Genomic DNA, 24,889 nt, shown 5'->3' with positions numbered 1-24,889 from the left:
CCAATATTTTTAAATTTATATTCGAAACATCATTGTTTTTGGTGCTAGAATCCGTATTTGACAGAGAAATTGATCGCCATGGATGTTATTTTTCAAAAAAGTTTAAAAATTTGAAATGAGTTCAGAATTTATTCAGAATACCCGATTATATCCTATTTTTAATTGTGTCTCAACATAGTATCGTGTGTTAAAGCCATTATGAGAAACGCTTTAGGTCCAGCAACAATGAAAGGCCCAAAAGCAGGCAGCACCTATTAATGTGCTACTAATTAGTGTTCTAATTACTCTTGGAATGATGGTCAGTGCGTTGGACTGTCATGCGAGAGGTCTTGGGTTCGATCCCTGCCTATGCCATCTAAAGTCTTTTCACGGGTACTGTCTCTTGCGAGGAATTGACAAATTCTCCAAGAGTAACTCTTGTCATGAAAAGTGCTTTCTCAAATTAGCCGTTCGGATTCGGCATATAAACTGTAGGTCCCCTGCATTCCTGACAACATTTATCGCACACAGGAATGGTTGAGAGTTGTAAGTCACTGGGCCCTAGTTCTAAACGGTCTGTTGCGCCACCCAATTTATTTATTTATTTATAATTAGTGTTCAAAAAAATAATATTTTGTATATCCGTGGATCTACTCGAATGAGCTGTGAATAAGTTATTTGAACGCGCCTTAAATTTTAAAACATTTTTTAGCCTTGCAACTATATCCACACCAAATATCATGTCAAAATATTGCTCCGTTGTGAAGCGAAGGACGAACAAGCAAACAAACAAACATGCAAACAAACTTTCCACTTATTATTATATTATAAAAGGGTAGTTCCGCCATAAAAACCTTTGAATAAGGCCGCACTGTGGAAAGTAAATTTCACATTTTATCAAAAAGTTTTGAAGAGGTTATGTGAGAAAGTGGATATCGAACGAAGTAATAGCTCCAAAGACTGTAAAATGTAAAAGTATCCACTTCTCTTCTATACCCGACATACTGGCTCCAGGACTTAGCCTCCCCCATTGATCTCATTGAGGCCAAGTTTTTACATGCATGACCAAAGATGTAACCTAAGGCAATCACCTTAGGGATACCACACCAAAAAGATAGTGATCCAAGATAGTGGGCACCTCGGTACATTGGTACCGTCATCAGGGCTCTAGTAGTGTTGACGGTCTATCAACACGTGTTCAATGTGGTTACGAGTGACTACATTAGGTGATACCCACGTGGCTTTAAAGACATGTTCACGCGGAACCGGTACTCGCAACTACCAAGTTTTTCGATGCTACCATTTCCAAGCCTCGAAATCCATTGTCATAGTTGTTCTCTGGGTGCAATGCCGGAATAATGTTTCCCGACCTATTTTTGCATTCAAATCCCCAAGGATGACTTTTACTACTTACATAACTGGCCGGCATTGCTGGTCTTTTCGACTTGGTCGTGGTAAGTCTATTTCTCTTCGTCTTGTTCCTGATGTTTTAAATACAATGTAATACCTAAACTTAGAATTATCATGTTATAGGTCTTGGGTAAAATTCCAAGAAATTGACAAATCATCAAAAATAATTCTTATCACGAAAAGTGCATTCTCAAGCAAATCGCCCGCTGGTCATAATGTCGTCCCAAATATTTTTCCCATGGGCTCTCATGACATTTTAATTTAAATCCGATTCCAAAATCACTCCATCGCACCAAGTTTTTGAGAAACTACCATTTGACATTTCATAAAAACATATAAAGATGTTTATTTTGTTAAAATAAAATACGGGTTTTTTTTTTCATATTTTCATTTTCTTCAATATTTAGTTGTTAGACGATATTATAGTCCATAGTCCTTATGTCAAAGAAAAATTATAATGGAAGATTCAAGACAAAAGAAACAACTAAATTTTGCAAAATTTCTTATTTTGAATAGAAATGAATTAATTTAATTGAATGATGAATACTTAATTTTTAACTTAAAAAAAATAACTCCAATTTGAGTGGTTCAATTATATGACCAAAACTGTATGTATCTAGTTTGACAAAAAATATATGCTGACAGTTTGAGGTGCAATTTTGAGTTTATGCTGTGTTTTGTTATTATTGAAGTTATTTCAATTTTAAAATATACAATTTGTAATGTACATAGTCACGACACGACACGACACTACACAAAAAACCAGCAACAACAAACAAATAACTAAGAACTTAAACGGGCCAGAGAGGGATGAGTGTTATTTTATAATCCAGCAGGAGTTTTAAAGATGATTGGATTTGTATGTAGTTTTTGCAGATAAGCATTTTTCTTTTATTTCCGTAGTTTTTTAAAATTGTTTTATTTACTTTTTTTCAGATTTTAATGGCGATGGCAAAGCTGATAATATCACATTTATGATAAAACGAATTAAAGTTCATAATTCGAATGCTGTTAAGGATCCTGGATATCGATTTCCTGGCAATTATGGGGTGGAAAAGTTTTTGGAGTTGTTTTCAGGTGAGCTTTTTCATTGAAGAACATATTTTAGTAAATCAAGATTCGTTGAAAATACGTCATTTGTAAACAAAAATATAAGTTTAAAATCTTAAAATGCTTTAGGTAGGCTCTATGTCATTATTTCTAGGATTTGAATTCAAACAAGTGCGTGGATGAAATCATAACACGATTATATATCTTCAATTAAAATTTGCCAAGAGTCAGTTAGTCTTTGTCATTTTGTATACTAAAGAAAAAGTTTGTTGATATGTTTCCCAGCTATCGAGTTATAACCTTTTCCATTTAAGGCTACGTTATCAATGAATAAGAATTCCCTTAAATCAAAATTCGTCCTTTAAAAATTTTAAATATTTTCGATTTAATTTGTATTCCATAAAACTACAATTTAAGAGCTCACCTTGAACTCTCTTACATACATAAAAATCACTACTCTTTTCTTAATATCCTTTTCAGTTTCCAGTATCCTTTTTAACCAGAAAAATAAATTCTCTTCGCCTAACCTAGAATTTATTTTTCATAATAATTATATTTTTTTCTTGGAAATTATGTTAACCCAACTGCGATTTCATGAACAACAATTTGTTTTGATATGATTGAGTGCGTATAGCGAATAAAAAAGTCTAGAATATAGTCAAAGCTTATATGCATTTTATTGAATAGAAAAAGATGTGAAAAAGGATATTTTTCCTTGAAAAAAGGAGAAGTTTACTCTTTTCAATTATACATAAGTATGTGGATAGCCAACCATCAAAAAATTGAGTAGTTTAAGTTTAAGTTTAAGTTTAAGTTTAAGTTTAAGTTTAAGTTTAAGTTTAAGTTTAAGTTTAAGTTTAAGTTTAAGTTTAAGTTTAAGTTTAAGTTTAAGTTTAAGTTTAAGTTTAAGTTTAAGTTTAAGTTTAAGTTTAAGTTTAAGTTTAAGTTTAAGTTTAAGTTTAAGTTTAAGTTTAAGTTTAAGTTTAAGTTTAAGTTTAAGTTTAAGTTTAAGTTTAAGTTTAAGTTTAAGTTTAAGTTTAAGTTTAAGTTTAAGTTTAAGTTTAAGTTTAAGTTTAAGTTTAAGTTTAAGTTTAAGTTTAAGTTTAAGTTTAAGTTTAAGTTTAAGTTTAAGTTTAAGTTTAAGTTTAAGTTTAAGTTTAAGTTTAAGTTTAAGTTTAAGTTTAAGTTTAAGTTTAAGTTTAAGTTTAAGTTTAAGTTTAAGTTTAAGTTTAAGTTTAAGTTTAAGTTTAAGTTTAAGTTTAAGTTTAAGTTTAAGTTCAAGTTCAAGTTCAAGTTTAAGTTTAAGTTTAAGTTTAAGTTTAAGTTTAAGTTTAAGTTTAAGTTTAAGTTTAAGTTTAAGTTTAAGTTTAAGTTTAAGTTTAAGTTTAAGTTTAAGTTTAAGTTTAAGTTTAAGTTTAAGTTTAAGTTTAAGTTTAAGTTTAAGTTTAAGTTTAAGTTTAAGTTTAAGTTTAAGTTTAAGTTTAAGTTTAAGTTTAAGTTTAAGTTTAAGTTTAAGTTTAAGTTTAAGTTTAAGTTTAAGTTTAAGTTTAAGTTTAAGTTTAAGTTTAAGTTTAAGTTTAAGTTTAAGTTTAAGTTTCAGTTTAAGTAAAAATAAATCGAAATCAATGTCGTAAATTTCTTAATTTTTAAATAAATTTCAAACTGGAATTTTTAAAAATAATGTAAAAACTATCTGAAAGAACACAATTGAAAGTTAGAGTTTAATGTTATGTCGGATCTTGTGAGGTCTAAAGCTTTCTCATAAAAAGAAAATTGCTTAATCAACCATCAGCGTAGAGCAAAGCAAATTAATATCCTCCAAAGACATTTATCTTCGCATTCGTGCTTAAAGCATAATAGGGTATATTATATATTGTCCTTTATTTCTTTCTTTAGAAAACCACAAGAAAGTAGTTGTGCACTTAGACGTATACGCATTTTTCTAATTTATTTTGCACCAAGCACATTCAAATTATGCCCAAGGGTGATGTTAAAGATATTTATAATTACAACAAATTGCAAGACAAACCCAAACACGGAAAGCTCATGCATGAAACGAACAGCATTATAAATGACTACAAGTATTTTACACACGCTTTTGACATTGAGAATAATTTGCTTTTTGAAGTATGTGGTAGATTTATAGAAAACGTTTCGAAAAAAAAAAACATAACACAATTTTTAATTAAGCTAGAAAAATGAATCTTGAAAAGAGAAAAGAACTCCATTATTTCTCAGATATAAATTAATTTAGAAAGTTCATGGGTTTTAAAAATGAGGTAATATGTATTGATTTCCTGATTTTCTATACATTTACTCCAACGTAACACAAATTTTCTAAAACTTTCCTTAGATTTCCTGTTGTTGTTTCCTGATGTTTGCAGAGTGTTGTTGAATTAAAGTTTTCAGCAAGTTCAAGTTATAAGGTTTAGTTTCATATACTTTGGACTTTAACACGAATTTATCAGCGATGCGTAAAATTAATTGGTTGCCAAACATTTTACCCGAAACATCCATAGTTTCGGCGGAAGTATTACACTTTGCAACGTCTTGATTCAACCAAGCCATTTTCCTTCAAACCATTTTCGCCCGAATAAACTCGTTTTACAGCTAACTGCAATGTTTGCAATTAACAGCACCGTTGGAAATACGAGTATAAGGACCTATGATGCCCTAAGTCGCTTACTTCATCCAAAGCTTAGCCCTCAGAAGAATGAAAAGGCTTCACGTAAGAGTTCTTTTGACATCAGTAAGAAAGATTTTGTTTATTAATGTCACCGTTCATGTAAAAAGGACCTTCATCTGTATTAATTTAACTGTGTAAGAATCACTATCCGAAAAAAGGTATCTACTGCAAGCTGTTTGGTAGACTAGTTCAATTGTAATGCTGAGAACTCCAGAATTATTCGAAAAACAATGTTCATGGTTGATTTAAAATAAAGATCAAAGTTTGTAAGCTATTTGAATAATCGGAACATTGTACTTTTGTTTAAAATTGCAAAATAACCATTGATGCTTCTCCGCAACGCTTAGTTCTTCGGAGCATAAATGGAATAGCTGCCACCGTACAAAATTGTATTGAAATGCAACGGAGGCATTGCGATGGACAAAAAACAGGACAAGTGTTTATTCATTTGTAAGAAACATAAGGAATTCTTCCTCTTCTACACTTCCTACGCTCGTTGTCATAAAGATATTCCATTTGTTAACCTGTTGTAAAAAACATGAGTTCTTTGCTAGGCTATTCGCTGAAAACTCAAAAACTCAAAGCTACCAGTAAGTGTTATGACTCAGCCTGCGCTTCAGTGGGACCAATCTTTGTTCGCACTCGCACTATGGCAAGAGTCCTTAGAGATCAAACACACATAAATCCCCTAGTCCGGATGGTATCCTCCCTATTTTTCTGAAGAGGTGTTTTTTCATCTGTCCTACTCCTCACGTCTCGTTCCAAGTGGATGGAAAACCGCATTTTTCCAGCCTATTCCCAAAAAAGGCGAATCTTCCTCACCGTCTAATTACCGACCGATTGCACTTACTTCCCTTCTTTTCAAGGTCATGAATTATCGGCTCAAGAAATATCTCGAAGATCAAAAACTTCTTAATGACCGACAGTACAGCTCTCGAAGCGTGAGATGAACCTCACCGAACTGTGGAGCAAGGCCTTACATCGTTTTAGAGAAAGTAAGATTCTTTCACTTGATATTTCAAAAGCATTTGATAGGGTTTGGCATCAGGCTCTCCTATCGAAATTGCGTGCTTTCGGTTTTCATGAATCCTTCTTTCATTGGATTATTAATAACTTTTCGGATTGTTCAACGCAAGAAGTATTTAATGGGTTTAAATCTTAAACCACAAAATAAAGATAGTGTGCCAGAGGGCTCTGTTCTATCTCCAACACTCTTTTTCATTTTTATTAATAATCTCCTCTCTGCAAATTCTAACCCAATACATTGTTCTGCTGACTATAGTACTCTTAGAATTTCTTCTTCGGATGTAGAACTGTAACTACAATATATCATAAGCTTATTAAATTTCGTCCTAAACAGCATTGTTCAATGGGGAATAAAAAACACGTGGAATTAAATTCTTCGAAAACCCAAAGCTGTCTTGTATCTTTAAAGCAAAATATAGCCCCCTTGTCATTATCCATGGATGAAACTTGCATCAATGAGACTGGATATATCGGTATTCTCGGTATGGATGTAACCATTCACCTCTTGTGGAACGATCACATACACAATGTCGCCAAAGTTTCGGCAACGTCTTTAGGTTTTCTAAGGCAATCCTACAATAACTCCCATCTCTGGGCTAATGCTCCTGAAACCTACTGCCTCTTGGACACTATTCTACGTAGAGTATTAAAATTGATTGGTGATAATATCATCATTGGTTCATTTATTTCGCTTGAACATCGTCGTAAAATTTCTTGTCTAGCCCTTTTTTTCGTTATTTTTACGTTTTTTTATCTAGAGAAATAGCCAACTGCATTCCTCCCCTTAAACAGTTCCACTGCAATACCCATTCTAGGAATGCTCATCAGTTTATCCTAGAGCACAGCTTAGGTCGAACTGTCGAATACAAAGATTCGTTCTTTAGCCGTACTACGTGAATGTCAAATACTTTACCACATTTTGTTTTCACATTTGGAACACATTACCATCTTTGTTGGCAAGATGGTTAGTGTGTTTGGCTGGCATTCCAATGGTCTTGGGTTCGATTACTGCTCTTGCCATCTTAAGTTTTTTTCACGGATACTGCCTCTTGCGTTGAATTGACAGATTCTCCAACAGTAATTCTTGTCATTGAAAGTGCTTCCGCTCGGATTCGGCTTAAAACTAAAGGTCCCCTCCATCCCTGATAACAGTACTCACACACAAGAATGGTTGAGAGTTGTAAGGAATTAGCCCTATTAAAAAAAAAGTTTGTAACGTACAAAGTCGAAGGCAACTTCTAACTATAAAAACACTTAAATTTCTTTCATTAAAAATACTAGTTACATACAAATTATAACTCTATAAAGCAAATTGCAGATAAATATTACATCTAAAATGACCTGATTATAACTTGACAATAGAATAACAAATCTCTTTTTCTTTTTAACGAATTAATAATTAAACAATAACTTCAACACCAACTCATTAAAAATTCAATTGAATTAATTTTTTATTCTTCCACAACTAACGACAAGCCAACTCTTTTCCTTCTTCCTTCTTTTATGTTTCTTTGATTTCCAATTACAGAAATTATATCCTTTTTTTAAATATTAATTTTTAATCACTTGGGATCTATTTTTATAGTTGAAGGAAACAAAATCGATTGGCTTTCTGTAATCGGGCCGTCAGGTGAAAAATAAACATTTCTTTGGTGATTAAAAGTTCATTGCAGCTTTCTAATTGAATTTAATTTTGATTTATCTTAATTATCATAATGTTTGTTATTCTTTTTTATTAAAAAACTTTTCCAAGGGAAAGAGAGTCTTGTAATAAAAAGTAAGTTCTTGATTTATTAACATAAAAGTATAGGTTATAATTATTTTGCATCTCTTAAGTTTATTTCCTTTGCGTTAATTTGTATGTAAACAAATATCTTAAAAGCTGCACACTTCTCAAAAATTAAAGTCATTATTTAAGATTTTCCATCCTGTTCTTTTAAATACGCTCAGAATATTACCATCACTAAGCTTTCATTCAAAGTTGTACATCAAATCCTCTTAAGTTTTCGGAGAAATGTTTGTTTCACTTGAATCCTTAAATTCTGTAAGGAATGGACACTATTTGTCCATTCCTTACGTGCATTCAGCCATTAGCTGCTTAAATGTTAACAAAATTGGACACACCCACCAACACTCATTGAAAAAGGTCCATAGACATCCTGCATAATACATTTTGCTCCCATTTCATCATCGAAAATATCTTACTATTAAATTAAACATTTCTCCTGAGTTCCAATATTATATGGGTAACCAAAATTTCAACTTCATTAATATTCAATCCATTGAATTTTCCCATAAACAATATAATATTATAGGTTTATAGGTTAGGTATAAGTATTTTCAAATAGAGCCTCCCAAAACAATATATTTTAAGTAGGTTGCTTTATAGGTAAACGAAGGTTTATTTTTCAAAATTCCCAAGGACATCTATTGGAGAAGTTGTACATCATTAAATATTATCTCACAATTTTGTATCATTATTTAGTATAATTTACAAATTAAGGACACGATATGGATGTATAGATGTAGATGTCAGTTTTGTCATTTTGCTTCCTTTCAACAACAACAACTACTTCATCTATGTAGCACCCCTTAAAGGTAGCTCCTATCCTATCAACTCAGTCCTTTTCTCTTTGGTTAGCCCTTTTGTATTCTATAAGACACACTAGACTCGTGTCGTATAAGTATAATAATAATATACCTTCTTAGTACCTTGGCTTGTCTGTTCTAAGTAAAATCCATTGAAAATAAAGAAAACGGAAATTATTCTCCATTTTGTCTTCTTTCCTACTTCTTGTTTCCTTGTTGTTGTTGCTGTTAAGGATATTTCTTTTTGTTGTATAACAACAAAAGACAAACTTTTCATGAAGATTACCCACACTATGAAGATTAACATAATATTTGTATTCCTTCCTTATGAGAAGGACCTTATTTTATGAAGAAGTAATAGGGACAGATGAGTATGATTAAGTCGTAATTTTATATTACATATACCTTTTTACATTTTTATTTTATTTCTTGAGCTTTAGAAAGTGGTTAGATATCGAACATGAAAATAATATCAATCACTTTTCAATAACTGCGTGAGAAGAAGAATTCTTTTTGTCAGTTTTTTGGTATAAGCTTATGGTTTTTTTAATGTAGGCCAGGTAGATAAAGTAACGTTAAACATAAGGCATTTGGATAATGGGTAATGTGGTGAACACAGAAGTTCCTGCAGTTTAAGTTGCTAGTACGTTGAATTTATCCGAATCAGGCTAGTTGATTATTACACACACGACTTGGAAGCTAGGACACTTATTAATGAGAGCTACAGGTTATCAATTAACAAGTACTGGGACTGCAAGATCCGGTCAGTTAATTCTAGTGACCCTATTATGTTCCCTAAAATCAACAATATATTCAAGAAAAAGAACGATAATGATCTCCCGTGTCTGAAACCCCAAAGAACTGAAGAGAACAGAGACGTACCTAGGAGAACGCAAATAGATCCAGAAGAAGCCTTCTTTGACTTTTACATAATTGAAGATCCGAAAGAAAAGGTGGAGGCAGTGGGAGCTTCTTTCCAGCAAATGTAAAAGGTGAATGTTATGATTCGCCTCAACATCGACCTGGAGAATAAAACTATATTTAATCACTTTTACTTTCGAAATGAAATGACACAATGGTGATATGAGAACCGCGGTTTCATGCGGTTTCCTGACGATTCCTTGGCAAAAGCAATAATCAACAATCAAACGGGAACAATTCCCCTGTTAGTGACGAGGATCAAGCTTTAGCTCATCTTCAACTCAATAAAAAACAAAAAGTCAACAGGTATTGACAGGTGTCGACAACAGATCCAACGTTGTACTAAGACATTTACCAAAGGAGGCAATTGACATTTATACCCTCACTCTTCAATAATGCATATTATCCAGTACATTGCAAGACCGCTGTAGTTAATCCTCTCCCGAAAAAGGGAAAGGACAAACCCAACCCGTCAAAGTCTTTTTCCGAGCATCAGCAAAGTTTTCAAGACGATGATCAATAGCTCTCTGACTATGTGGGCTATGGACAACAAAATAATTGCAGTTCATGCTGTTTTCAAACTTGTTTTCGATATAAATTGGAATAAATCAAAACAACAAAAGCTCTTGCAAATCAAACTGCTTGTTTTGAAGCTCTGTTTGTTTGGATTTTGCAATTTTGGCACTACTTTTGACCTTTCCATAGTTAGTTGTTCAGTGCGTCAGCCAGTTAAGGATCTTGTGATTTTTAAACTGCTTGTATATCAGAAACTATTTACTCCGTCGATTTGAAATTTAATTTTTCTGGGCTTAAATTACTCAATATCATACAAATTTTAATCGTATGTATTTAATAGTTCTGAAGTTAGAGTGATTCAACATCGATCGGTTGAGTTTACTTCTGTAAAAAAGGAGTGGTGTATTAAAACCATTGGTTATCATGGAAGCATGAGTTATTTGGTCTACAGTCTCACAGTCAAAGATCATCTATTAACTTTAAAATATAAAAGAACATATCTGTTTAGACCAGCATAGATTTTTATCGAGAAGATCTACTTCAAAAATTCTCATGCTTTTTTGCAAAAATATTACTGATTCTTATGAATGTGGTTATTAAGTTCATATCATCTACTCAGATTTTTCCAAAGCTTTTGACTCAATATGTCATAAAATCCTTATGACTAAACTTATAGTTTCTGGTATTCACGGTGTACTTTGAGAATTGATATCAACCAACATAAGCAATGTAAGAAATTGCCAATTTTTGTCTCTAGCCTTCTAAAAGTTTTATTTGGAGTTGCTCGAAGAAGTTACCTATGCCCGCTTTTCTTTAGAATATTTGTAGCATGTGATACAAAACATAATTAATATTTAACATGAATTAATACAGAACAAAAAATTAAATAAAGACGTTAAAGATAGTGGAGCACTGCTTCTTAACAATGATTTTAATCCCAACTTATTTAAATCTATCGATGAACAGTTTAAATTAAATAAAATGCTCATTCGACTTAAAGCTTCATTTTTCCCATATTTAGTCCTATGGAAGTCAATACATATAAAATCAAATGTACGCAGGTGATGAGTTCCGCCTCTGTTATTCAAATATACACAAGATATCAAATAAGATGCATCGATTTCCCCATTAATGAGTTGATGAAGAAATATTCATGATGAGGGTGAACATGGCAATTGTACAAAACAAGAGTTACATAGGGATCATTAAACTCCTTTGCCCGCGTTTTATAGAACCAAACAACCAAAACATATTCAAATAAATTGGTCCTTTTTACAATTATCACGAGAAGAATTTTTTCTCAAAGGATCCTCAGACGCTCTCATCTTTCTTTGATAGGGTCCAGGCCTCAGCACCATAAATGAGAACTGGGATGATAAGTGTCTTATAGATTATGATTCTAGATGCTCGAAAGAGGACATTAATTCTCAATTCCCTTCTAAGTCCAAAGAAGCAGCGACTTGCAGGAATTATTCTTCATATGATTTCAGCGCTGGTGTCGTTGTATGTGTTTATAGCGGTGAATAGGTAGCCAAAGTCCTTAACTACCTCGAAGTTATAGCTGCCAATGGTGACGTTTTGTCCAATAGTAGAATATCGATCTAATTGACCACTAAACCCATCTTCTTCGCTTCCGTCGCAATGCTCAAAAACACTCCACTGACATCACGCTTGATCTTGTAATTATGTCAATATCAGCTGCGTATCCGAGTAATTGGATGGACCTTTGGAAGATTGTGCCTCTAGTGCTGACGGTTGAGTTTTGCACAATTCATTCCAGAACGAAGTTGAAGAAGTCGCATGACAGTACATCGCCTGGTCTTGAACCTTTCTTGACATCAAATTCATCTATTGTCATTCTGCACAGACATTGCTCTGTAGAGCCCTTCCCTATAGATGCTGTCATAAGCGCCTTTAAAATCGATAAATTGATGGTGGGTATCCATTTTAAGTTCCAAGATCTGCTGTAGTGTGAATATTTGGCCGATGGTGGGCTTTCCTGGTCGGAAGCTATACTGATAAGGATCAAGCAAGTTGTTGATGTTCAGGTTAGTGCCTCTGTGGTTGGCTCAATTCAGAGGGTCTTCTTCTTGTGTATTGGGCAAACTATACATAGATTCCACTCTTAGTGCATACCTTCTTCCAACCATATTTTTCATTTTTATTTTTATTTTTTACTTCGTCAAGTTCGAGTAGGTGGAATTGATAATTTGCTAGGTTAAATGGTTCTATCTCCCTTACAGCCTTTGGTAAAGTTTACGAACCCCATACCTGTTGTGACATCCCACCATCTCCTCGATCGCGTGCTCTTTTTTTTCATCTAAGAAAAATGTTTAACGAGGGCAGCATATGACTCCTTAAGTGGTTATTAGAGACATGGCAGTTTCTTGTGGTTGTAGCCATCTATCGTCGAAACTTCTCAAAGTACTTCCTTCTTTAGGCTTGCATCAGGCTATCCGTAGCAGTACCTTGGCTACAACAAGGAATACTTAGTGAGATATAATGAAGGGCCAACTTCTTTATGATTTTTTTCTATCCTCTTAAACTTTATTTCCGTTGAAGTTCAATTTATATATATCTACTAAATGTTTAACACGTTTAGCAGGAGATAAATTTAATCTTACTTCTATCTGAGTAAGTAGCTCTTTACATGTGTGTGTTTTAGAATGTTTTAATTAATAATTATACAAAATTTTAAAATAAATTCGAAATTTTCAGCATTTAGAAAAAAGAACAAAATAACATTATAATCATATTTCAGAAGAAAATTAACATCACACAATTTTCTGGGTTTTGAATTCAGCAACGATGCTACCGTTTTTGTCAAAAACTTCCATTTTACAAAATTTCAACTGAATTTCATTCACACAAGGTTGAATTTTTTAATTTAATTTGATTTTTACCTTTTTGGCACATAGCAGACTATAACTTCTAGTCATCCCATGAAAACAAATTCAATTTATTTGTATAGCCACTGATTTTTACACTTTGTATAACTATAATCGTTTCACAATTTTTAAATTTAAGTCATGAAAGTATTGTTTTTTCAGAATATTTTTTAAAGAATGAAAAACTTAATATTGAATTCAAGAATTCGAGAACCTTAGCTAGCAATATCGATGTCCAATGAGGATGTGTAACTACTCCTCATAATATTTCACTATTTTACTATTTATATACTTAAAAGAAAAAAATTATTTCTACATAACTTCCATTTTCATTGTTTTATTTTGTGACATTTTTTAATATTTTTGAACCAAATATAAAAACCAATTTAAAAATAAAATAAATTGTCTTGCCATTTAATTAAGTCAAAGTATAAATTTTATGCAAAAATATCGTTTTTTATTCCGCAAAATCATAAAATGTGTCATTTAATCTTTTATCCCTGACAACCGAAATACGACATTTTTTAAGCTTCATGCATTTTATTTTACATGTATAACGTTGTACATCATAAATGATTTGTTAACAATTTTCCAGTTCGAATGAAAAGACAACTCTGTATAGTATTTTATTTATTAATAAATAAATTGAACTATCGAAATGAAAAGGACTCAAGGGATATTACTCGTATGTATGCATGTATAGACGTTTCGTATAGTTAGTTTCCTTTCATTTACTCTCATGGTTTCGTTGTTGTTTCGTGTCAGATTTTCAATTTATATTCCAGGGATTCAAACTACACACATAGGAAATCTACTCGTATTTCGAAACCCATCAATAGAAAATTTAAAATTAAACTCAACTACTAGTCTTCTATATGGATGAGGATATGAACATGGACATGGACTTGGAAGTCCAGTTAAAGTTAAGGGTCTTTCAAGTTTCAAACCTGCATATACGTTATGTAGGAACTATTTGAACAGGAAGGGTATGCTACAGGAACGGATTTAAGTACGTAAAAGTCGTAAATAAGAATGAAGCCTTTTTTTAAATATCTCAGTGTTTTTCACTTCGATATCGAAAAATCAAGGCGTTAATGAAATCTGGAGTAAAATTGTGAAATCAAAGATCCAAAATCTTTGTTAACGGTCTTTCAAACTATTCGGACATCCTGTTTCATAGAAGTGATGATATTTAGATCCAAATCATCTAGATTGGAAAGTTTAACATTATCCAAATAGTTTCCAAATCTGATCCTGAATACGGATCACTGGTTTCGGATATTTGAAGTATCCGAATAATGTGAAGCAGTAAATCAGGTGTCTCTTCTATTTTGGAGCAATTACTGATGTTTTTGAGTTATAATCACTGAACCAATTAAATCCGTCCCTGATACGATGATGTGTGTTACGCATCTTAATTCACATCATATATGCCTCTGGTCCTATATTGAAACTCCTGTGGGTGTCCTCTTGAAATTCCAATGCATCCCTAGATATTGCTGAAACGTATAAGGGTCCAGCAGCAACAGCAGCAGTAGCAAGGTATTGAAGCTCTTGAAATTCTTGTGCTTTAGTCTTTCAATATCCCTTCACTTATATGAGAAAGGCATTACATTTTAATTCTGATGAGTGGCCAATGCTTTTGCATTGAAGAGAGAAGATGAGGGCAAGATTGTATGGGGCCGAGTTTCCATTTCCAATACTGAATGGGGGCAAGTGATAAAGTTTATGTTAGAATAATAAATATACGAACATGTACATTAATTATTATTAGGAGTGAAAGAGAGAGAGAGAGAGAATTGAGAAGTGAAAAGTTCAAACAGTTGTTCTTAGGGAAATGCAGGTAGAAATATTCAATAAAAGGTAAGTACATTACATGCGAGGGTTGAGAACAATGACCATTAGATCAGATTCTGTGATTCAAATCGAAATTACTTAATTATTTCGACGAGATTTCTGAATTCTGGTGATGAGTGCTGAAGCTGATGGTATAAAAGGTTTCTAAGGATATATTGTAAAATGTGTACCTAGATAGGGTACGTAATTTAGGTATGAATAAGTAGAATCTAAAAGTGAATTAAGACATAATTGAGGACTATTTGCATGAATGTTATTAAGAAATTCAACAATATACGTTTTGGATTTATTGAAAATAATCAGTTTTGAGTGAATTGGAAATAACATGTCGAAATACATTATTTAACACTTTAATCTTTAAGAGCTGATGTTTGAATTTTAATTTTTTAACACAGTAACAGGACTTGTCAATTCAATCGATTTGCAATAAATGATTCTGATTTTAGTTTCAGCAAACGTCATTTAAAATGTACTATAAAGTTCAATTACCTAACGCTAAAGTTAACAAAAGTTTAGATAGGTTCACTTCTTTTTACAGTACTGTGATTGCATTGCAATAATTTGGCTCTATGGTGCAGGGTGCTTCTGAGCCTCATGTGACAGCGTTAGCAAGGTAACTCCTTTTCTAGCTGGCCGTTTCCAGTTTTGAGTACCTGAATACGAAGTTGGAGTGTATCGGCCTCAACCTGGTCATTCCACGTTTCATACAATGACCATCAGATCAGCCATCTTCACCGTTGAACACGGTTTGCAAGTCGATGTACAGTGTACAACTCATAGTTTTTATCGTCTCCGCCAGGTGTTGTATTTGACACAAATCGAAACAAAGATTATATGGCAAACCTTCCTCTCTAAGAAAGCAAAAGAACCTTCAGTCGCTTTAAAAATGGTCCATATTTCTGCACCATTCAGCAAAACCGGGATATGAGGGTTTTGTACAACGTTTCCTTGGTCATTCATGATTGTCATAGTACCTTATTTATCAATTTCTATCTTGGTCTTTAGAAGCAGAGATTAAAAAGAGTTATTCTACGCTTGATTTCAGCACTTATATCATTTGCAGAGTTAGCAGTATTGCTCAGGTAGATAAATTTTTTGACTGTCTCAAAGTTATACCTATTAATGGTAACATTTTATCCAAGTTTGGGATGAGAATTGACACTCTTCATTCGTTTTGTCTTCATCGATATTGGAAACGCACCCTAAACCTTCAGTTGGTTTCTTACCATAATTTGAAGACATCTGCATATTCAAAAAACTGAACTTGAGTGTCTTTTTAAAATGTTTACATCATTTAAGATCATAAAATAATGGAAAAAAAACAAAACTGAATCTTAGTATAAGAAAATATAAGGAAAAAATTTCAGTTTAACCTGAATGATTTCTTAAAATATTAATTAATTATTTATTTTTCTATTATTATTTTTTCAGAGGAAGATTATGACGCATTTTGTCTAGCGTATATGTTTACGTATCGTGATTTTGAAATGGGAACTTTAGGACTTGCATGGACGGGTGATCTAAAGAACGCTGGAGGTGTATGTGAAAAGAATGGGGTAAGTGAATTTGTATGAAAAGTCATAAATATACAAAAGAAAAACGTGTAGAATGAATGATTGTTAACAAAATATTAACATTTTTCTATTTTAAAAGCAATAGCAATAAAATATGAAAAAATTAATCCAGAAGTATTTCAGTAAAAAAAATTCAATTGGCTATAAGAGATCAGTTATTAACAGAAAAACACATAAAGCACAATTAAAAGAGTGAAATATGGAAGACATACGAATGAATTATAGGAGAACCTTTGTTAGACCCTCTACTTAACCCGTAAAAGAAATTGGTTTTTGAGAACAAGAATAACAAGATTTTGTATATATATAAAATTCATCTTATAATAATATTTACCTTGACAAACTTCCCCGCAGGATTGCCTTTAACTTTAAAAACACTTAATGGATTTTATCTAAAAAAAATTGTTTAACAACCTACGCATTTATAATCAGATCTTTATCTTCAATTTTGTTTGGTATTGTTTAATTAATATAAATGTAGAAATAAGTAGGTACACTTAACCAATATTTCCAATGAAAATAGTTAATTTCCTGTAAATATTCTGCTTGAGGACTTTGATTTTCTGAGACATAATTTGCAACTCAAATTAGCCATGCGTACTTGCCCAATGGACGCCTTAAACGTTATTTTGGATCTTCTACCAATCGACCTTTTTATTAAATACACAGTTTCCTGCAGCGCTATTAGGCTGAAGGAATCAAACAGCTGGTTGTCAAAACCTTATGGTCACAGCAACACTACGAAATTGATTCCCTCAGATATTATCTCGGTAGACACTGACTACTGCACTCCTACTTTGAACCTTAGTAAATGTTTTAAGGTTATTTTTCCATCGAGAGAAGATTGGGAGGATGACATTGTTTCGATAGGTTTCGACACAACCATCTTTACTGATGGCTCAAAGATGGAGTGCGAAGTTGGTTCCGGGATCTTTTCTGAGTCCCTAAATGTAACTAAATCCTTTAATCTTTCTGACTTTGCTAGCGTTTTTCAGGCTTAGATGCTGGCAATAAGGGAGGCATGTAAGATACTTAAACAAAACCCAAACCAAAACCGAAATGTGGCTATCTTTACAGACAGTCAGGCAGCTGTCAAAGCCATTAACTCGGGGATATCCTCATCTAAATTGGTCCAACAATGTCGCGATGAGCTTGCGAACCTGAATATTAACCTCGGTGTCACCCTGATCTGAGTTCCGGGCCATAGTGGTATCGTGGGAAATGAACGGGCTGACGAGATAGCCAGGCAAGTTTCGGCACTTTAAGCTCACTTGCGGAAATGGTTAACATTCCTTTTGGTGATATGAAGGGTAAAATCTTTTCTATCTACCAAACTAAATCAACCCGAAGGTGGAGCAATTTACCCAACTGCATTATATCTAGGAAGATATGGCCCACCTATAACAAAACCCGTACAAACGATCTTCTATGCAGGCCAAGGCAAGACATAGCCAGGATTGTTGCCGTTTGTACCGGACATTGGCCTATAGGAGTTCATGCAGAAAAGTTGGGTATCTCTTACAACACCTTTTGCCGTAGCTGTTGTGACCAAAAAGAAAGTGGAACCATAATCCATTTCCTCTGCAAATGTCCTACTTTGGCAAACACCAGAATGAAATGCTTTGGAAAAGCATTCTTTCAAGAACTTGCTGAGCTATCTGAGACAAAGATTAGAGACCTAATCTTTTTTCTCAATGCGACAAAATGGCTCTAACATAATCGCTATGAAACTTCTCTATCAATCTATCCCTTTCAATCAAAGGTCAAACGAGTTTTTGGTATCAAAACGGCGCACTACAGCGCTAATTAGATCTCAGGCTAGGTTGCCTTGAGATCGCCATTTCTACCTACCTACCTACCTAGCCCTGAAAAAGAAGCCTGGAACAGTTGAATCGAGTGCTCTTGTTTACCATAATAAACCAACAAAACGGAAAAATTTGAGCCTAGGAACCTCTCTTGCTGAGTTAAGCTTTCCATTGCTTGCCTGTTTATATAATACAGCCGCCTTTAGCTTACAAGGATATAATATGTTGTTAAACATTACAACTTCTTAAGCTGTTGTGATTAATTTTGGACCATGTTCTGTGCAATTAACTAAGTTTTGAATCCACAAATAAGAAGAATGAATGAATCAGTTATTTGTAAGTTCAGTATGACTTCTTTGAAGGCTTTCACATCAAATTTATTTTCGGAAATAGCTACTACATTCAAGTAAATTTTAATTTAATGCACGCTTTTCCGCCATTGTGCATTCGTCCCAGATGATGCTGATAAAATTGTAGCAATTGCTGCCATCAATTGTTTGAAAATTTAACGGTAATTTAAAAGCTGAATTAGTCGTACGGTATCCTTCTAACAATGTGGCTGCTATTCCAAAATAATAAACTGCAACCACTATTTAGTATATCGTAGGAACAGTGGCTAAAACTACTGACATTCGCAGATTTTACAAGGAATCATGTCTCATTATCGATCTATTTACAAAATAGAGACAAATTAAAATATTTCAAAACGGTAAATTGCAGGCACACTATGAAATGCATTTAAAAAAAAGAACATTTCCCATCGAACAATAGAATAGGTTCATCTGCTTTAAAGTTAGTTTTGGTTCAGAATTTGTAAAGATCAGTGCGTGAAATTTTTACAAAGTGAAGTTAAATTATCCAAAATACAATTTTGGTCTGCCTACTCACCAGACCTAAATATTATTGAAATGTTTAGGGATGGCTCGGCCGTGAAGTCTAAAGGTCTGGGCAACAATTTGAAGACACAAAATCACTAACAACAGCAATTAATTAAGGTTACACGGGAACGCTGTCGAACGGGATAAACAGTATCCTATGTCAGCCTCCTGGCTCTAAGCTACCTACCCACCAATTTTCAGCCATATCGGTACTGTCATTCTTGAGTTATAAATAGTGTAACTAACACGACTTCTTTGTGTGTATATAGATTATTCTGTTAAAGTTTTCTTATCGATGAAAATTACATTAACACAAAATGTTCACTGAGGCGTATGCATAATTTTTTCCTGTATAGATATAGTTTCTGATTACCAAAATCTGAATTGACCGGAAATGAATAAAATTCCTTTTTATCTCATCACGTCAAAATAAATTGATTCTTAACGAGTATTTTTTTTTCTCTCACGGCGTTCATCTTTGAAGTAATTTGAATTTGTGTTTTAATCAAACCTTTGGATAGTTAGTTTCTTTTTATTTGCTATGAAATGATATTTCTGCTTTTTGTATTTACTGGATCCTTAAGGAATATGGAACGTTCGAAGATATTAATAAAAATTCTTCATCGAAGAAAGTACAGGTATGATAGGATGGAGCAGATATTGAGCACACTGACACTTCCTCAACCCAAAAGGATTCCTCATCGTAATGCAACATCCTTAAAAATGAGACTCCAACTGCAACTTCACTTCAACGCTTGCACCTTGGTTAATATGAAAATTTTGTTGTATCTCTTGTGTAGTGTGATGTGCTCGTCTCATCGAAATGCCAATAAATCATTTGAAGATGATTAATTGCAAAAGAGACATGAAGGCAACTATACGACGACGAGCGACGACTACGACTATGAGAAAGAGAAAAAGGAAACGGAAGCAAGGACACGTTTGGGACTTTCCTGCCATTTTGCCAATGCAGCCAAAGATACCACATCACATACTCGTCTTCGTCCTCGTTCTCGTCTCGTATGGATAGGAATTGTCATGGTTTATATTTTTTTCTAGAACTTCTTTCATCCAACCATACATCGCATCCGCGGGAAAGGGACGCATCAACGGACGGACTGAATTTCATTTTTGTATTATTTAATGCCAAAAGCTTTGATGGCGCTGCCATTCTAGTAAAATATATTCTATATCATTCGACGAACCGTTATGGGATGTATTTTGGGATGATAAATGGCTTAAATCTGAGTAATACACATGTTGAAAGGGATTTTATCAAAGCCAGGAAACAGAGGGATGTTTTTTTGAGTACAGTTAAGATCTTTTCATTGTACAATGTTTATAGTTATTCTGAGTTGGTTTTTATTTTTATTTTTGTTGTTAGTTTTGAAACTAATGAATATCTGATTTCGTTAGTTGTCAAATGTTGGTTGTGATTTTAAGTACTTTAAGTTGGTAAATTGTGTTGTGGGGGAGTTTTCAATAATGAAATAAAGTTTGATTTAGAAGTGGATATGTATACACTTCACATACGATAAACATATGTGTGGGTGATTGAAAAATTTGATTTATTAGCTGTCATCTGGCTTAAAGAAGATTATTGTTTAATTTCAAAATGAATGATGTTCATTCGGAAAGAGATTATTTTTCTTTGTTTTCATTGTTGTATTTTTTTCTTTTTCTGTACTGCGTTGACAGTAAAAGACGGATTTTCATGTCATTTCGACATCTGTACGAAATATATGACATGTCACATTATAATGAACTGTGTGTTTTGTGTGCATCTATTTACATAATACGAATAGAAAAATAGCTCCAATCCTTCTCAACAAATGCTTGAGTTTCATTTGTTTAATTTTACGCAAGGATGAGTTTTTTTCAAGGCCTTTAAAATTTCCCTTGTCATGCTTATAAGCAGTTGCTCGTTCCTTAATAATGTTGTACATAAATTATACATAATATATGTTTAGTTCTTGATCTTAAATCTATCTTGAAAATATATTATAACTGATAATATCAATCGACCTTTGAAGAAAGATTAGTTTCCATGTAACCAATTCGTTTACATCAAGTGTAAAAGTTGGCCCAAATACAAAAATCTTTTACAAATTAAAATCAAATTAACAGAATTAGATATTTTCCATATATTATTATGGCCTTGTTAGTAATTAAATGTACCCGTGGCATGATGGTTAGTGCGTTGGACTGTCATGCCAGAGGTCTTGGGTTCGATCCCTTCCTATACCATCTAAAGTCTTTTCACGGGTATTGGCTCTTGCGAGGAATTGACAAATTCTCCAAAAGTAATTCTTGTCATGAAAAAGTGCTTTCCCAAATTAGCCGTTCTGATTCCGCATATAAACTGTAGGTCCCACCCATTCCTGACAACATTACTCGCACACAGGAATGGTTAATAGTTGTAAGTCACTAGGCCCTAGTTCTCAACGGACTGTTGCGCCACCTAATTTTTTTATTTTTTTAGTAATAACAAACATTATCATTAATTTTCGAACACAGCATTCATTGACCATATGTTTTTAAGACCTTACTGATTATTAGGCATTGATACTTTGATTATTATTGTTCCCGGAGTTCTTGATATGATATTACTTACATTTACTTAGGTCTTTAGACCTGTTAAGTCCAGGGGAAGCTCTTCAGGGGCATAGGGCCTCTACTACGCCTACGTACCATCGTGGAATGTTCCGAAGATGTGTTTCAGCTCCCTCCAACTCTTGCCAATCCATTGCCACTTACATCTTCATATTATATTCTATAGGTTCCTGGCCTCTCCTTCTATGATGGACATCATTGGATATTCGGTTTGGCCAGAAAATCCTTAGGATGTTACGATGACATCTATTTACGAAGGCTTGCAGCTTTTTTGTTATGGCTGAGGTAACAAGTACAAGTGCTGCACCCATAAAGAAGCACAGATTCGATATTTGTGCGAAACAGTCGTAGCTATGTTCTTAAGCTAATACAGCTATTCCTAAAAATTTTTGACAGCATACCCAAAGCCACTTTTCCTTTGCGGATGCGGCAGATGATGTCTTGTTCGGTTCCGCCTTCGAAGGAAACGATGCTTCCAAGGTATTGAAAGCTTACCACTTTTTCCACCGGTTGCGAGAAAATATTTATTTGAGAGGATGGCCGGGTTTCGAGGCTGATCATTTTAGTTTTGCCGGAATTAATTTTCAGCCCCACAACTTCTTCTCCTCTCTCCACGCTTGTTGTCATTTGATATAGATCCATGATCCTATAAGAGAGTAAGCAAACATTGTCCGCGTAATCCAAATGCAAAACCCATAGGATCCCTCCGCTACTTGACGGAGCTGAGCGCAGTACATCGCTTATCACCAACAAAAACAATATTGGCGACACAATACAGCCCTGTCTGACTCCGCTTTGGGTTTTAAAATCATCTGACAACCTACCATCGTGCGGAACGTGACACTTGGATCCATCATATGTTGTTTTAATAATAGCAATTAGTTTTTCTGGGATGCCTCTCCTCCACAAAGCTAACCAGATATACTATCAAAGGCCTTCTAGAAGTCGATGACAACAGTTCAATAATGATCCGCGGGGTGTTAAGGCGGAATCCTGCTTGTTCGGCATCAAATGTGCCCTCAAGGTGTTCTCTGATGCTTTCCAGTATAATTTTTGCTACTATTTTGGTAACGGCTGATAGAACGCAAATTCTTCTACAGTTTTTTCACTTTTTAAGATCTCCTTTTTTTGGGAGCTTGACGATAATTCTCTTCTTCAACTCATCGGGAAAGCTTTCGGTGGCCCAGGCTTCTTTTATGAGCGGATAAAGAAGTTCGCTTGATGACGTTGGCGCTGCTTGTAAAAGCTCTAGGGGAATTTCACCAAGTCCAACCTCTTTGATGTTCTTAATTGCTTTAATTGCGGCAACAATCTCATCTTTACTGGGAGATCCGATGTGGATTCGGGGATTAGTTTCTTCAGGCGCTTCCGAAGGTATCAGCTGCACGTTGTTTACAAACACTCGGTTTAAAACCTAGGAAAAGTTTTCTTTCCACCTTCTGACTTGCTCATCTACCAAACTTATCACAGTACCATCTACTTCTTTCACCAGGTGTAGCTTTGATATGATATTGACGTTTAATATTCAAATTGTTTCCGTATTGTTGACATAACATTAGTCTAACAGGATTTCCTACGACAGCTTTTAGATTGTTACATTGCTCATATGCCAAAAAGTGCCAACTTTTCCAAGATTTCTGTTGATTGAACGTCTGTTGCACCAACCAATTTATTTATTTATAGCTATACAAATGTATGCAAATGTATTTTGAAAGAAGCCAAGTTTGGTCTAAGACCTTAATTTCCAAATTAAAATCCAATGATTTAGACTGTAGGGACGAGGACACATCCGATGGCTTTGGCACTTAAATTAGGCTTAATTTGACCGATGGCACTGATTATGTTGTCTTTGTGGGTCGAGGTGGTTTACGTTTTATTTGCATAGGGGTCCAATATAACGATCCTGGGAGCCAATTCACGTCCATTGGTGCGAAATTACCATGCCAGGAGACCGCTTGCTCAAAATATGTTGAGCTGGGTATATTAAGCTGTTTGGATAAATAATAAATCCTGTTGAAACCATGTGTCTTCATTGTCCATAACATCACACTAAGGCCATAAAAAGTTAGTTATAATCGACTTTAGCAATTTTCGTTGACAGTGATAGCTTAGTCAGCATTGTTTTCGAGGAAATAGGGACCGATAACGCCACCAGGCTAAAATAATCACCAAACCGTAACTTTATTTGGATAAATTGGCACCTCGTGAATCTCGAGTGGATTGGTGTGTCGTTCCAAATCATCCAAAAGTGGACCGTATAGCTAAAAATGATTAAAAGGCGCAATTAAGTTTTAAATAACTTAAAATTCATATAAAATCTCAATGACTAGTTAAGGTACTTTAAAATCCTTTTATAAGCTTAAATAGGTTATTTTTTAATACCTGCAAGGATTGTGTTGCGTTATCTTCTACAGTCGCTATATTTATAAACTTAAAAATAAAAACAAAATAATACTCACCACATATTCTGTAATGTGTGCTACTTAAAAATTTAAATAATCATATTTTATACTCATTATACAATTTTAAACGAATTTCAAAAACCAAAAATACCTATCGACTTTTCCCTCTTAAATTCTTTATAATTCCCTCACAATCGTTTTTAGTTATGTTATATTTTAAAATATTACAAGGATATCCATTAACTCCTCCGCTGCAGATAATCCTTTAAATTCGCGGTCATTATAAAAAACAAAAAAACTACGAAAAATGTGAGTTGAGTTTATGCGTAGATATAAAATTTCTACCATTTTCAGTTTTATCATTCAATTGTTTCTATGGTTTTATTATTTTGTGCATTTATTCAACACATTAAATTCCTGCTATTTGTTTCCTTATTTCACTAAAAATAATGTGCTTAAAGTTGTGTTCAATCCAATGCACCAAACGAACAAAAGATACCTTTTTCAACATAGCTAGATACATTATTTTGGTTGATGTCCAGGGTCGCTGCTTTGTATTCGCAATGCTTAGGAGGATTAAGGGCGTACAGCTAGAAACAACTTTTCACTTAAATTTCCCAGCTTTTAATACAAACTTGGTTATTTTTTTCCATCAAAATGGCCAAAACAACAATACCCAAAAAGTCAAACACAGA

At 33.6% G+C, this 24,889-nt stretch overlaps 1 protein-coding gene across 1 annotated transcript in view; it reads left to right on the top strand.

Annotated features, from left to right (window-relative positions):
- LOC129940919 (uncharacterized) overlaps positions 1–24,889 on the top strand; it is a 480,879-nt gene that overhangs the window by 378,802 nt on the left and 77,188 nt on the right. The window contains exons 7-8 of the mRNA XM_056049447.1: positions 2,326–2,466; positions 16,354–16,478. Of these exons, the coding sequence (XP_055905422.1) occupies positions 2,326–2,466; positions 16,354–16,478 (266 nt within the window). The remainder of the gene's footprint in view (positions 1–2,325; positions 2,467–16,353; positions 16,479–24,889) is intronic.

This window comes from Eupeodes corollae, chromosome 1 (assembly GCF_945859685.1).
Source record: "Eupeodes corollae chromosome 1, idEupCoro1.1, whole genome shotgun sequence".
NCBI lineage: Eukaryota > Metazoa > Arthropoda > Insecta > Diptera > Syrphidae > Eupeodes > Eupeodes corollae.
Note: the sequence above shows the minus strand (reverse complement) of the source record. Positions and strands in the feature narration are given on the sequence as shown.